Below are 15852 nucleotides of genomic sequence, written 5' to 3'. Positions count from 1 at the left end.
GACTTGGGGATCATGGTTACAAGATTGCCAACTTTGTGGTAACTTCACTAAGTCTTGTCCATTTTTGCTTCTGTTATATTTCATAATAAAAATCGATAGTTATTTGATTACTGTTTGGTGTTTTCTCAATTTCTTACCATTGCAGTTACAGACTGCCATTGAGATCTATTTACACTTACCTATTTTCTCCACCTACTTCAAATGAAGATTATGAGCAGAGCTCCAAGAAAGATGAAAAGAGTTATGGAGATTAGATGAACAATGATGTAAATGTACTTAACACTACATAAAAAAAAAAAGTTACATTTTAAACAATTCTTTTAGTACTGCTGAGGATGGAGCCCAGGATATCTTGCATGTGGTAGGCAAGAGTTCTACCACTGAGCTACACTCCCAGCCTTAGAAAAGAAATTTTTTAAAAGGAGCAGCAGCTCCACAAAGTCATCATCTTACTGCCTCTTGGATATGGAAACAGTAGTGCTCTGGGGGATTTTATACTATCTACTCCTTTGGCCTCTCGGGTTGTGGTTTAGGGAATTCATATGAATTTTAAAGTTCAAGAAACTCAGTTTAACAATGTAAGTATAAAATCTAAATTTTGTCTTCAGACTTGCTGCCTTAATGTCTCATTCATAGTACCAAAACAAACAAAAATACCCTTATAGTCCAAACACCATTTTGCATTCTAAAACTTCAAAGGTACAGTGTTAATTACCTTGAGATGAACAGTGATTACATGTGAATTTAAAAAAATATTCTAAGCCAATTATTCTTATTCCAATGTAGCCAAACTATAGTTTTACTTTTTTGCTACAATAAAACAAGTCTTAAGTTAAAATGGCAATTTACTGACAAGTTACATTGAATCAAAACATTGTTTCCTAATATTAAAAGCTGAAGGTTCTTTCCTGTGCAAAATGAAAAAATTCTAAAGATTTGATTAAATACCAAGAACTTCACCATGTATGGCTTTGTCAGGACTCCTTTCCTTAATAGAGATCAATCTATTTGACTAGGTTTCTTCTCCCTCCCTTCTCCCTCATGCCGCCCCCACTCCGCCATTGAAATAAGATTTTCACTGGGCTAAAAAGAAGGCAAAATAGGAGGTTTAAGTTAAAAACTAATTTTCCATAAAACCTTTGTAAATATGAACAAAAACAATTTGTAAAAGACAACACTTAACACAAAATTTGAATTAATTTTATTCCCCTACAGTCAACAACTTCTCTGCATTGAATTTTAAAGCAACAAAGTAAAAGAAAATCCCCCGAATGACAAGGTATCAGAAATCCAGATTTAGTTACGCTTTATTTGTGAAAATGTTCAGCCATTTTATTGTTCTGTAAAAGAACCATCATCTGGGTCAAAAATGAATTCTATAAATCAAAGAATATTCTACACCTTGAAAAAGAAAATCAGCAGTAACATTCTCACTGAACATTGTAAATTACATTGTTCTTCATAAAAGGTACATACTATTCTGCACTTTTCCACCAAAAGCAGTGGTGTGTTATCTTGTCATATAAAAAAAAAATTATATCCTGTAGCAGGAAAAAACCTTTCTCTTTCACTTTTACTAAACAACTGGAGAAAATTTTCAAGTCTGTATAAAGTTGCCTATAAGCTGGAAAGTGAACATGTTCAATCTCCATTTATATTTTAGTGCATTTTTTGACAATTGTCACATTTTTAATAAAAGTAAGAAAACGCATATAGCACTAAAGAGTGTTTCATCAAATGCTTAAGGTATTAAAAAATATGGAGCAGAGAACAAAAATCATTATGATGAATGAAACTGTTATAAAATGAGAAAAATTCAAAGTTTACAAATCCTGTCATTTTGAAGAATCACAGAAAATGAACTTTGGATACCTTTTTTTTTTTTTCCCCCCTCAAATCTTTTGCATGTAAACATAGTGCTAACCTCAGTACTAAGGTGCCAAACCCTATCCTGGTAAGCAACATTCTGTGTAGTTGCTATGATTTCCAAAGGATATAAATTTAGCCCTTGAATAAACAATGTATGAAACCTGCTCTCTAAGTACCTGGTGAAAACAACTGCTAATAGCAGTAATAATGTGTCAACATAAAAATCTATTTGAATCAATCAGCTACTCTTGAGGTCCATCTTTGAAACAGCAGCTTCTTATAGCAAACAGTAACCAAGAGAAAAATGTACATTTGATGAAACATTCTTTGCATTGGAGAAACATGAAAATAAATATAGTTCAAGGAAGTATAATTACTTTTCTAATACCTTTCTCAGACCTGTACTGGTTTACTGGTTCAAGAAGCTCTCATCACATTTTGTCTTTTATATTTTACATATTGCTATGTGGATAATTCAGATAAAATGCAAGTCTTGTAAAATAAAAACATTGACAAGAATGCATGTGCCAGGGACCAAATTAGAGGGTTCTTTGGTGCAATTAGTCCAAATTCTCAGATTTGAAGGATAATATGTACCAATAAAAAAAATCTGCTGCTAGACATTTTACAGCAGTGCTCTGTCTTGCTTCACATTACAAATCAGAAACAGCTGTTCTCAATATCCAATTTTATTTTTTCAATCAGGCATTGCCAGAAAATTTTGAACATTAACCTGGACCAGTGATGGTTCTGTACCCTCTGTTGCTGTGAAACATGACATGAGCTAAAGGCAAAGACCGGTTCTCACAAGGACAACTGCTTCAAGTCAGGAACCAAAACAGTGTGTTTAAACAGTCTTCTTAGATATTTTCTTGCCTTTCTTAAAAACTAGCTTATTTTTAATGTAGCCACGCTTCCTTTTGGTAGTCTAAAACAAAACAAAACCAGAACACATAGTATTAGCACAGATTTCCTATAGGTTAAGAAAAATTATCTACATAGATGATTTATTGTATTATGAAGAAGACTGTCTTAATAAGCTCTTGGCTCTTATGACTGCACTCCCTGAACAGTTAGTGAATACTAACTATTGAATGCATGATGAATATGACTAGGTCCCTAACTTTAAGATGCAAGGACTATGACAGCATTTCTTGAATGCATTCCTCACCACTAAGTGAAAGAATCCCCACACCTCCCTTTTCAAATAAATGCTTAGCTGTAATAATTTCTCAAATTTCCCAGTCATCATACAATATAACATCAGACTATGGAATCATAAAATGGAAATGCTACTGCTGGTTTAGCCTTTAAGGAATCAGCGATGTGTCAGAAATATAAATTAGTAACTTTTGGAGCCTCAGTTTTCTTATCTGTAAAATGAGGATGATTACCAATCTATAAAAGTGAAAGACAAAATCACTTAGCACATTCTCCAACATTTCAGGAAGGAAATTAAGTACTTAAAAATAGAAAAACATAACAAAAACACATTCCTTGAGTTTCATACAACTTTTTAAAAAGAAAATGTTTTTTCTTAATTCAGCATCCCACTAAAATACTTAACCGATGTTTTCTGTTGTAAGAAACAAATTACTGCAAAGGTGGTGGTAGAAACCATTGCAAAAACATTTGCTGTGTTAGAATTCTATAGGATATATTGTACAAGCATGTATGTTTTTGTTGATTTGACACACATGCCTTGTCATTGAAGAAAGCAACAATTTTCTGAAAGTAAGTAGCTGGATGCATTATCAAACTCTGGCTTAACAGAGGCAAGTTTCAAGAGACCTGACCATTCAATTCAAAGTTTACAATTCTTAGATATTTCAGAAACTTAGGGTAAATACAGCATCATCTTCCTTCTATTCATCATGTTCACTTCAAAACAATTTAGAATTTTTCTAACAATGATAAGAACATAAGGCAAAATACAATCCCTTGTTGAGGTTGCAAAACTTAGCTACTGTTAATTTGTTGACCACAGTGCATGTTATCTTTATTTTATTATGGGAAACATAAAAATGTCAGATGGTGCAATTTTTAAAAACACAAACCAGGCCAAGGAGTTGGAGTTCCTTTTTTCTTATTAGCTGTATGTTTCTAACATGAAAACTTTTCTATGAGATCTATGCAAATGACTATGCAAGTATACAACTGGGTCCTCAGAGTGTTTTTTCTTGTACTGGAAAAAAGTCACCATACCACAAAGTTTTTCTGCAGCCCTGGATTACAATTTCTAGCACTTCAGCCATGCCAACTTAGCAGTGGCAGAAAAACTCCTAAAATTTCTGTTGTATGCACACCTTCATCCTCAAATTGAAATCCAGAATAGGGAGAAGAAAGTAAATGAGAAACATTTCTTTATAGTGCTAGTACAGAAAGAATATAAAGCCATGAAAAACAAATTTAAAAATTCATGTTATTGTCTACTAGAATATGTTTCAGCTCAGAAGACTAATTTTTATTTATCCATTCACACTTATTTATTTTGGGGAAATGATGGATGGATAGACAAAAGAGATTAAGAAAATGTACTGCCTTTGAGATCTCTGCCATCAGTCAGATTGCAAATTCAACAGCCTTCTTCCCTGCCACCAGCCCCCAACCCAAATAAAACAAATATATAGTTCTTAACTAGGCTCGGATGTCTTAGGAGTAACTGCTTTCAGACTAGCAGGATTTGCTTTGACTTCTGCACTGGTACAATTCACCGGCTTCTCTACCCTCATGCCTGTGAGAAACCAGATCATTTGGTATCTTTGCCATCTGACATGAAGACTGGTAATTGAATTTGACAAGACTGACAGAATGAAGTCAGTTCTATGTGACACCCTTTAAATACATTAGTCTAGATATGGTAATCTTTTCTGGGAGAGAAAGTATCCATATAAAGCTTTTATTTAAATATCACAGTTAATATTTAGTACATTTCTAGTAAAATTTGAAATAATCTGGAGGATATTTGGTGTATATTTGAAGAAATATAGGGACAAGACAATTACTTTAATGATGTAAAATAACTGATCTGAACTGTGGAAACCCTAAGCATCTTTTCAAAAACTAAGACTGAAATCAATCTAAGAATAGAACCTTATAATACAACCTTAACATTTTACCTGACACCTTATTATTTCTCATCTTCCATAGCCGGGCGACCTACATAAATATTCATTTTTAGTAATCTTTTATAGAAAAGATTAGAGATCTATTTGGCTAAAATGAGCAATAATGACCTCCAATAAAATATTTCATATCTTATTAAATATTTATTACAAAAGGACTGCAATAGTCTCATCATAATTCCTACCTACAAGCTTTGTCATAATAATTACATTAAAAATAATTATCTGAAGATAAATGATTTTTTTTCTTCAGAAGGACTCACCAATCAAAAGCCTATTCTTTATTCTTGAATATTATAGTAACATCATACTACGAATGGAGTATGAAGATGCAATATAAATTTGCTTTGACCAAAAGATAAAGAACTAATCACAATTCTATTAAGCACTTGGTATTTTTACTTTCACAAAGGTATGAAAAGTGATAGCCACAGACACATCTTACTTTATAAATAAATCTTACTAATGGCAATGGCACAAATTAAAGCCAAAAAAATCTCAGCCTAGGTCACTGATAACCACACCATGCTGTCTAGAAACAGTTGCTGGTAGGGACAGCTTAAGTACATAGTTTGAAAAGAATTCCCCTAGCAGGCTAATCTGATATATACTTTGTATATATATAAGCCATAGCCTATAAATCTGGCAAATGGAAATTTAGTAGTAATTTTCAGTAATGTTTTTTTGTGTAGGCCAACTAACCAACCCTGAATCATCCTTCCATAGGAATGATTTAACTTGGCACCCACCTTCTTTGACAAATACTTCTGTTTTGGGAAAATATTGGTGACTCGAGGTTTATGATCTAGTGTCTCCCTATTATCAGGTGCTTTCACTTTATATATCCTGACAAGCCAGTGTTCTGATGTAAAGGCTTCCTCCAAATGCTTGAATTTAATGTCCTTATTTCCAATTTCAGCATTACGTGTTCGGTCAAAACCTGGGGGTGTACGAAAATCCAGCTGCAAAAGTAACATTAGTATTGGATGTTAAACATACTGGAAAACTTATTCCGTGTTAGAAATTAGTAAATGTTGTTATTAGAGTAATACCCTCTCCCTTAAATTAAGAAAACAGAATCAAGAAATGTACCTTTATAGTTCTCATCATATGCTAATAACTAGACAGGAGGTAATCAGGAAGGGAGATTAAATCAGAATAAGAATTTTACAGTCCTTGAGTGGACTAGACATTAAAAAAAAAAAAAGATGAATTCCAACAAAACCCTTTTTTAAAAATTAAGATTTGCCCCCTCCACCTTTTTATAAATATATATAGAAAACACACAGAAGGCATTTCTTTTCTTCCTCAGAGCCTTACAACTATCTGTTTTCTCTGTCGTGGCCTTCAATTCAGTTCTTTTGCATTGCTGGCTCCTCCTTATAGCCTTTGACCTCAACCTAAATAGCATCTCTACAGAGAAATACTTTTTTGAGACTAGTAGTTGGTAAGTTTCTTCTACTGTTTCCTACAGAACCTTGTTCTTTTACTCTATAGGATAAACTGTTAACCTTTTATTTATTTTTAAAGTTTCCTATATCTTCCACTAGAATGACGACTTTATCTTATTCACAGTGTATTTGTATTTTGAGGGCTACTTGTTAAATAAGTGCACAAGTAAACAGTGGTATTATACCCTGGAAATGTACTACAAAGGAATCTCAACAAGCTGATCCATGGGAGGATTTATGAGGAACAGAAAAAGAAAAAACAGGGGAATTGTGACTACAAAATATTCAGACTAAGTTTATGTAGCATAATAGGTAAAGTCAACTTAGAAACAAAAATAAAACCTCTATTCCAAAGAGTAGACAGCTTATTTTGGCTTGTTTACACAACATTAAAAACATATATAAACATTATTTAAACTATATCTCATCTATAAGCAGGGCAGGCATCAAAATAAATGCATGCTAGAATCATGGTTTAAAAATAGTTCTTCAACACAATCATTAGCAGAGAAACTAGTCATTTTCCCCAGAAAACCTAATTTCTGGAGTGACTAGTTATTACTACTTTCATAGCCTAAGTTGAGACACCAGCAAGTAGCCTTCAAAGAAACAAAAACTTACAATTAATTATTGTCTGTCTGGTATATTCTTTGTTTTTAAAGCCACCTCCAGAGTTAATGCCAGTTCAATAAATAATGAAGCAAATGCCTGGCTGTACAAACCTACCCCGAAGTAACACAATGAGCAGGAGTACAGTGATATGCATGCTCTTCTAAAAAAAAGTGTACCAAGCCCATATTTGCCATAACGATTGTATTTTTCAAAAGGTTACAATTTTGTTTCACAAACTGAAACCTAAACAAACCCCTTCTGTTTATAGAATTATCTTGATCCCTAGTGATAGTATAAAATTAAGCAGTTTTCCCCCTGCTTTCTAGGGTTATCAAACTTACCAGAAAGCACTATGAAATTAGTTTTCACTGAGATTTTAGTATGGAGGCAATAACTTGGTATTATAGTCAAGTAATAAAATAGCTATTAAAAAAAACTTAGCAATGGTTGGGGAGGATGTAATTTTTTCCTCAACCCTCATGAGTTCTTAGTTGAGATGGGCCCCTGTCAACAAAGGATAGATTAAAAAAGAGAAAAACAAGTATAATAATTTATGTAGCACACATCACATAGGAGAAGTTGCAATGAAAAACTCAAAAAAAATGGCTTAGAATTCTGGATTATACATAACATTTAACAAATAACACTTAAGTTTGTGGGGAAATGACAAGACAAAGGAAAGGGTATTAAGGCTCCAGAATAAGAAAGTATGGAAAGGTAAATATAAAGGAGAAATGAATGGCATATTGGGGTGACATGTTCCGGTTTCCCTCAAAAATCAAGTTATAAGTTCAGTCCAGCCCACATTATTTAAAGACAAGGAAAACAAAAACAAAAACTACTTTTAAAAGTAGAGTTCAAAAAGAATGTGAGGGTTACATGACTTGACAGAGTCTAACCTAAAACACAGGTATTATAACATCAAGTCCATTGTTCTTCTTTTTTCCTCCTCCTAGAGACAGATTTATTTAGGAAAGCAGAAACACATTCAAGGGAGAATATGAGTTATCTCAAGAGAGAAACAGACCCTCTTTTCCTTCTTTCTGCTATAACGCCTCTCTGCACATTCGTTCATTTTGCAGATCATTAGCTTTTGTTACACATCATTCTGAATTATTAGGAAACTCTATTCCAGACAGTTCTAGCTATCTGGGATAATGGAGAACAGGTATAGAATGAATGTCTGAAGTGACCATATAATTTAACTCTTTAAGGATTTTCTCCACCAAGCAGCGAAGTGGTATACTACCTAAGAGTATATTGTTTCCTAGCTGGGAAACATTGTCCCTGGAGAACAATGCCTTCCAAAAGCAAAAAGTCAAAAGGTAAGATGGCAATCGAAGGTTGGATTTGAGCTAATGTTGAAAAAAATATATTTTGGAAATAAGTCCTTGATCTTAATTATTTTCCTAATTTCTCACATTATACAGTACAATAAAATAGCATTATTCTTAAGTTTCTAGAGGCATTAGGATTATTTTTTCTTCTGAATAAAGACTGTAGAAAAACTGATTTAACTAACCTGCATTTCTCCAAATCTGTAGTATGACATTTTATACATAAGGCAATTCAACAAAGTAGGGGATCCTGCTTTGTCTACACGAAATTCTCCCTGTGGAGTGAAATAGTCACTTTCCTATAAGAAAGAAACCAGAAGTTTCTATGTCAGTTCAGTTTAACACATCCAAAGCTATAGGGTTTCCCTTCTGCATTTCCTCCCAAAGGAACCAGCTTTTGAGGTATATTCATAAAGTCATGTTCATTTATATCCCTCACCCCAACTTAATCCCATCAGATTTAAACCATCTAATAAAGCCTTAAAAATAATTTATGAAGAATGGTACCAACAAACCATGGTTATAATAACAGGTAGGGTTGACTCTTTCCAACTCTTCTCCTCCTCATTCATTTTCACAATTTTCCTATATGAACTCTAAAATCAGCTCCTTTAGCTGGAGAAGGGAATGTTAGGAAAACTAACAATAGCATGTACAACTATTTTCAGTAATAATTTATAAATTAACCTTTACAAGGATCTATTTGGTACTCCAGTTAAAAAATGTAATTTCTGACCCAGAAATTTCTGGTCCACCAGAGTACTTGTATATGTGTAAACTAATAAATGTAGAAAGCTACTTGTTGCATCACTGTTTGAGATTAAAAAAAACTGGAAAACACATAAAAATCCATCAATAAGGATAGGTTAAATAAATTAAGAATATAAACGTATACAAACACATAACATAATACACTACATTCTGCAAATGTTAAAAAAAAAAAAAGGAATAAAGAAGCCTTCCATAATCTAATATGGAAAGATTCTCAAGATATACAAAGTAAACAGTGTCGATACCTTATTACTATTTATCTGCTTAAATGAGAATCACAAACAAAAAAAAAAAATAAGTGAGTACAAGGTATATAATATGGTATACAACATGATCTGAAATACATGTAAACTGTAGAATATCTAAATGGAGTTAAATATGCATTTTTTCCATATACTTATTTCCATATGGTGAGAACACCTAATAATCTTGTCAATTTACAAGTATACAATACATGTTATTCACTACAGGTCTATCCTTCTTTTCATAATTTATTTTTGAACCACATAAATGTATGATCTATTCACAAAGTTTAAAAAGAATTATAAAAGCACAGAAATTTAGAGTTTCTATGTAAGCATTCAGAGCCTACACATGTGGAAATAATGATCTGTCATGTCATACATAGTGTTAAGGCAAATTCACAAATGAAAATTACATAGTGAGAGAATTAAATTTTAGATAAATAATTTAACATAATGGTGTTAATCATATTCTGTGGCTTCCTCATATGGAGCACAATTGTAGCCCATTTTCTAAAAGCTCACAAATGAATGAGAGAGAGAAGATAAAAATCTAACTTAGGAAACAGGTAGATGTGATTTGATTATAAACACAGACATGGAGCACCAAAAAAGAGCTTCTGAAAAAGTGCCAAGTATGTAGAAGGGAAGTTATTCCAACTTTGGGACAGCGCAGAATGGCCAAGAGACCAGCAATGGAAATCTAAAGCATAAAAGGTCTTGCATTCTAGGATAAGGAGAGTTTGGATTTTCTATCAATGTATCGCCAAGACAGTATCTATTTCATACTAGCCACTTGGTGAGGCTTCATCTATATTACCACAAACTTTCATAACACCACCACAAATGAGTTACTATTGACATTTTCAACAGTGATGACTTAGTCTTGTCTTGTCTTGGTCATCAAGATCCATATCCTGGAATGAGACTTGGTGTTCACTTATGCTGAGTGATCCAAAATAATTTGCCCATAACCCAAACTTAAAAATTTAGTTTGTATTCATTTCTGTTTTACCGCCTTGCCCCATCATCTATTGATGGCTTTTAAGCCAGACAATGTCATATTACGTTAGGAGAGCAAAGAAGACTAAGGCAAAGATAGCAATTTCAAGGTTGCTGTCCTCTTCCAGTACCAGGTTAGAAACAATGAAAATATGAAAAAAGGGCTGACGTGAGAAGGTGTGAAAAAGTAAAAGCAAGAAAATTTGGGCAAGGAATTGCTTCATAGAGTTGAATGTAAGTGCAATCTTGAGGATACAGTCTGAGATATGCATCACTAGGCAATATTGTTATCATGCATGGGAATATCACACAGTATACTTTTACAAATCCAGATGGTATAGCTTACTACATACCTAGGCTATGTGGTATATATAATACTGTCAATTTGTAGTCTGCAGTTGACCTAAATGTCCTTACTTATCATGTGACTATGAAATATGAGTTTCAAACATTCTAAATCTAGGAAGTGCTTCTAGTATCTTTAATAAATAGTAAAATCAGGATAAGGGACTACTTAGGGGGATAGAACAATGAAAACAAATGCAATTAAAGAGATAAGACAGTCCATAATGTCCAAATCTTTCACATACCTGGGATTATCTAGTTTCTTACCCGAATGTCTTTTGGATGTTCTCCTTCAGCTATTCTAACCATCCAAAGAAACTTGTTGATATCATCACCAGAATAGCCAATAACCCCTCCAAAAATAACCAAAACATAATCTACATCTAGAGTCCTCATGATTTTATAGGCTGCTGTTTCATTAGAAGACATAGCTTTTCCTACCTGCAGAATAAAATAAAACGGAATGTACACTTTTACTGCAAGAGCCTGACTTACCTGGAGTTCTTTTTTTTTTTTTTCCAAAAATGATTTTCTAAGATATCAAAGAATTTATTGAGATTTATAAACATTAACAACTCATTATAATCAATTTAGAGCAGATACGTCAAAATATGAATACATGTTCTAATATTTTGCTAACAATTAAGCTCTATGAAATTAACATTTAAAAATGAAAGTAGACAAACTTTGCTTTGGTGTGTGTAGTATTATATTGAACCCAGGGCCTTGTGCACACTACGCAAGAGCACTATTACTGAGCTACATCCATAGTCCTTTTTAAATTTTGAGGGAGGGTCTTTCCCCTTGGTTGCCTGGAATTAAGGCATATGCCACCAGCAAAAGGAGGCAAATTTTAAGAGACAATTTCTCACAACTTCAGGCAGGGCTTGCAGGTGATCTTGCTAGCACATATTCTTCACCCCAGCATAGAAGACATTTGATCACTAGCTACAACACTAACAAATAGAATTCATTTAGTTGACCCATTTATCTATTCAAAAATTTTAAAGCCCAGAAGTGATTACCTTAATTTATGTAGATTAGTCATTTAAAAGTGAACACACTTTGCATATCCATAATGCATTTGCTTTACATATTTGCAAAGATATTTTTAAGTTTATAAAATGGAAAATATAAACATTTAAAGATTCAGATTTTGCCTAATTCTCCAGTAAGCTTAAATATAAAATGTACCAGAAGCAAGTCTATGATCCTGAATTATACCTATAAGTAAGTAAATACCATTCTTACAAACAAAATATGTATATCTTTAAGTAACATTATTAAATATGTTAAAGAAATATTTTGAGACCTCAGCAATTAAAGAGTACTTTCACCCTCATCTTTTCTATTTAATCACAAGTGAAACTTGACTGAAAAGTAATAGGATTTTAAAAAAAATCTTTTTCTTAAAAAGTCAAATGCTTACCAGTGCTATGTGACTGTTATTCCAGGTATTATTATCCACCAAAGTAGTTCTATTAGCCATTCCAGCTATTTGATAGCCATAATCCCACCAAGACATCACTCGGGCATGTTCATCTGTATTTTGCCTTAGCCAAAAGTAAGCTTCTCTAAAATCATCTAAGATATTCCTGGTGCTGAAAAGAATCATAATATTTTAAATAAGATTTAAATATAAAGAAGATAACTTAAAATTTGAGGTGCTAAAACTACTGAATAATTTCACATTTTAAGGATCACAGTTAAAAGCTTCTAGGAAAAAAAAAAGAACAAGAAAATGAAGAGCAAAGCCAGTGCTTCTCAAACTAATATGAATACAAACCAAAAAGCAGATTCTGATCAAACAGTTCTGGGGTGGGCCTGATATTCTTCAAGTCAACTAAACTCCAATGTGAAGCAGAAGTGGGAAGAGGCAAGGCAATGTATAAATCAACTGTTAAATTTTAGCTGCATCAGAAGCATTTGGGTCTATGAAACTAGACTGCTGGGCTCTACTTCAGCAATGAATAGATAAATGGGTCAACTACATGATTCATTAGGCTTAGGGCAGAGTCAGTGAATTAGCATTTTCTAACAAGTTTCACTGTAATGATGATGCTGTGTTCAAAGGGATACATATGAGAAAAAAAAATGTACACCGAAATTTTGAAAAAGAGCAGCATGAAATACTACTTACCCCTTCAAAGGTGGAGAGAGAAGTCACACCCAAATGGGGAAAAAACAAAAGTAGACTGATGGGCTGTGGGTGTAGTTCAGCGCAAAGTCTAGTATGTATGAGGCCCTGAGTTTGACAGGATAGAAAAGAAAAGGAAAAGAAAAAGGGAAAATGGAAAAAGGGAAAGGGAAAGGAAGAAGATTCAAATTCAGGGCCTCAAACACAATTCTATCTTTTGAGTCAAAAAGTATATGTTTTGAGTGTGTGTGGGGGGGGACAGTGTTCTAAAATCTTTTTGTAGTCAAGTCATTTTCTTACCCATCATGATTATAAGAGGCTAGGACCACACTTGGACTGGAGTAGGCATTGCTTGTGACCCAGGTACAGTGTACTGCAAACATCATCAGCAGCATCAGCATCAACATAGTGACAATACTTTTTATATTAGGACCTAATCCCTCTTCAGTTTTTTCCTGTTCAGTTACATGTTTCCTCACTTTACCTGCCTGAAGATACAGAAAACTGGTTAGACAAATTCATCATTTGACTTGCTTCACAGGACAAGGGAAAAATGTTGGGAGAATGATAATCAATTTAATTCTGTGATTCAGAAAATGTATAACTAGCAGATATTCTTCTATAGGTTTAGAAGAGTTTTCTAAAACTTTATCAAAGTAGATTCTAAAGTCAATTGTGAATCAAAGTTTCCTGGGACCAGGAGCTGAGTAAAATAATCTCTAGTAAGAAGCTACTCCAATCAATTATCCTTATTTCTTAATTAAATATATAGAAGATAAGTAAATGGCCCATTCTGACACTATGAAATCTAATATATAAATTCTTCGAAAATCTTAAATTTTACATCCTAAAAATGACAATGTCTACTTATAATCCAGACTACGCAGGACTTCGGTATGGGAAACAAACTACATTTACTGAATTAGCCTTCTAATTTCGAAACCCTAAAACCAATGGACTTGGTAAAAAACACCAAAATTACTTCGAACACACACATTTATCATCACCACCACTAAAAATCAGAAGAGAAACCAGTAGTAATCACAAACTCAAAATTACAAGACTGATTAAGATACCACAAAACAACAAAACCAAAATATAACAAAAATCCCAAAAGCATGTATGTCAAATCTTTATGAGTTTTACTGATCTTATGGTAAAGACAAAGAATTTCAGTTAACTTCTATAGTGTGAAGTTTCATTACTTACTCACTGGTATTCAAAACACTAGTCAATATTAAAATAGCAAGGTAAGTTTAATATGGCATCCAAGATTTGCTTTAACAAGTCTTTTCCACACATACAAACTTGATTTGTTAATTGAGAGACTACAGGTTAAAAATGAATTACATTGTATTAGCTACAGATGGTTAAAAAACGGGAGGTTTAAAAAGTAAATCAGTTAAATATCAAATTATCATTTAAAAAGTTGATAATGTATATGGATCTTAAAGATAAGCACTTATCCACATGGCTTAAAATCTCATGTAATTTAGCAAAGCACCAAGTGTTTGCTGTAAAGAAGCCTATTAACAAATTTAAGTATTCAGGTTAACAAATGCGCCCAAAGAAAGAATTCCTTGTCTGATTACATTCTATTTTCTTACTTTGAGCTAAAAGATCGACTGGGATTCAAATTTTGAGGCAAACATTGTAACCAAACAGAAGCGTCACAGCTTATCTAAATCTTCATTTAATCACATTTCTTAATATGTATGGTTCATATTGTGGTAGAAAAATTAAGAAAGGACATTAAATTTTTAAAGGCCTTAGTTTAGATTCCCCACCTTATCATACAAATTTCCTGGGTTTCTTTTGTCATCCTCATCACTGCTGTCTTCCACAGGTGGATTTTCCCTTTTCATGTCATCCCCCAAATAGTGCTCAAAAACATTTGAGAAGGCAATTGCAGACAGCATACAGACGACTGGAGTCAAAGTCAACATCAGTCGCACCATCACTCCAGCAAAGTAGACAGCACTGATTGCATACAAAGCAACTGCAAAGACAAATTCTCTTACAACACTTCAGGGGAAAACATTCACCGGAAATTAAATATTTAATACCACAGTTTAAAACAAATCTAAAAGTAGAGAAATACCTCATAAATTACCTAATTGCTTTTATATTAATACTGATAGTCATATTTAAAAATCAGAATTAATGTTGACTAAATAAAAACTAATAGAGCAATACTTTGGAGATAGGTATCATGATTCATATTTGATTAATTTTAGGTATGGGGAATTAGACTAAATCATTATTTGTCAACAGCATCTTATATTATAAAATCCTTAGCTGACAGAAGAAAATATATTTCTATATTATATTATTAGGTACAAATTAACAGAATAAAATATGGTCCATGAAAAGCCACTGTCAATTTTTAGCATAAAGCCTGTTTTAAAGAAAAAGTGGGATGAGAAGAACATTATATTATTAAACAAAAGAATAATCTACAAGTCACTGTCAGGCAACTTTTTAAAAAATTTCAGACAAATTTCCAATAGCCTTCTAGATATGTGCTAATAACCACAGGAAAAAGTTCTACAAGTTCTGGTTGAAGGTTATTAACTTTACAAAGTCAATGATCATTGAGATCATAAAATATTTTTCCTAAAGTAATACCTTTATTATATATTCTTAAGCTTATATTCTTAAGCTTACAGTTCAATGACTTTGTATATAGGTATGCCCTTATATAATTACTACCCATGATGACTGAGGTACAAAATATTTTTCTAGCTTCTTATGTCTCAGATAATAACTACCCTCTCCCCTATAAAAAAAAAAGTAACCACTATTCAGCATTAACTTAGTTTTCCTTATTCATCAACTTTAGAGAAATAGAATCATTTAGAAGTATCCTCTTTTGTACTGACTTAATTTGGTCACACTGTTCTTTTGTTAACTGCTGTAATATATACCACTGCACAAATCTATAAAAATATTCCTATCCAT

At 32.8% G+C, this 15852-nt stretch overlaps 1 protein-coding gene across 2 annotated transcripts in view; it reads right to left on the bottom strand.

Moving 5' to 3' along the window:
- Positions 1 to 1178: 1178 nt before the first annotated feature.
- Stt3b (STT3 oligosaccharyltransferase complex catalytic subunit B) overlaps positions 1179 to 15852 on the bottom strand; it is a 92697-nt gene continuing 78023 nt past the window's right edge. Inside the window, exons 10-16 of one of the 2 annotated variants that reach the window (XM_076843126.1) lie at positions 14679 to 14890; positions 13192 to 13379; positions 12184 to 12355; positions 11022 to 11195; positions 8580 to 8693; positions 5744 to 5956; positions 1179 to 2797 (exon numbers count right to left, since the gene is read on the bottom strand). In XM_076843126.1, coding sequence (XP_076699241.1) covers positions 2717 to 2797; positions 5744 to 5956; positions 8580 to 8693; positions 11022 to 11195; positions 12184 to 12355; positions 13192 to 13379; positions 14679 to 14890 — 1154 coding nt within the window. In that variant the 3' untranslated portion in view covers positions 1179 to 2716. The remainder of the gene's footprint in view (positions 2798 to 5743; positions 5957 to 8579; positions 8694 to 11021; positions 11196 to 12183; positions 12356 to 13191; positions 13380 to 14678; positions 14891 to 15852) is intronic. The other variant, XM_076843134.1, reaches the window with a different exon arrangement.

Source organism: Callospermophilus lateralis, chromosome 1 (assembly GCF_048772815.1).
Source record: "Callospermophilus lateralis isolate mCalLat2 chromosome 1, mCalLat2.hap1, whole genome shotgun sequence".
Taxonomy (NCBI): Eukaryota; Metazoa; Chordata; class Mammalia; order Rodentia; family Sciuridae; genus Callospermophilus; species Callospermophilus lateralis.
The sequence above is the reverse complement of the archived record's forward strand: the minus strand, read 5'-3'. Positions and strand labels throughout refer to the sequence as shown.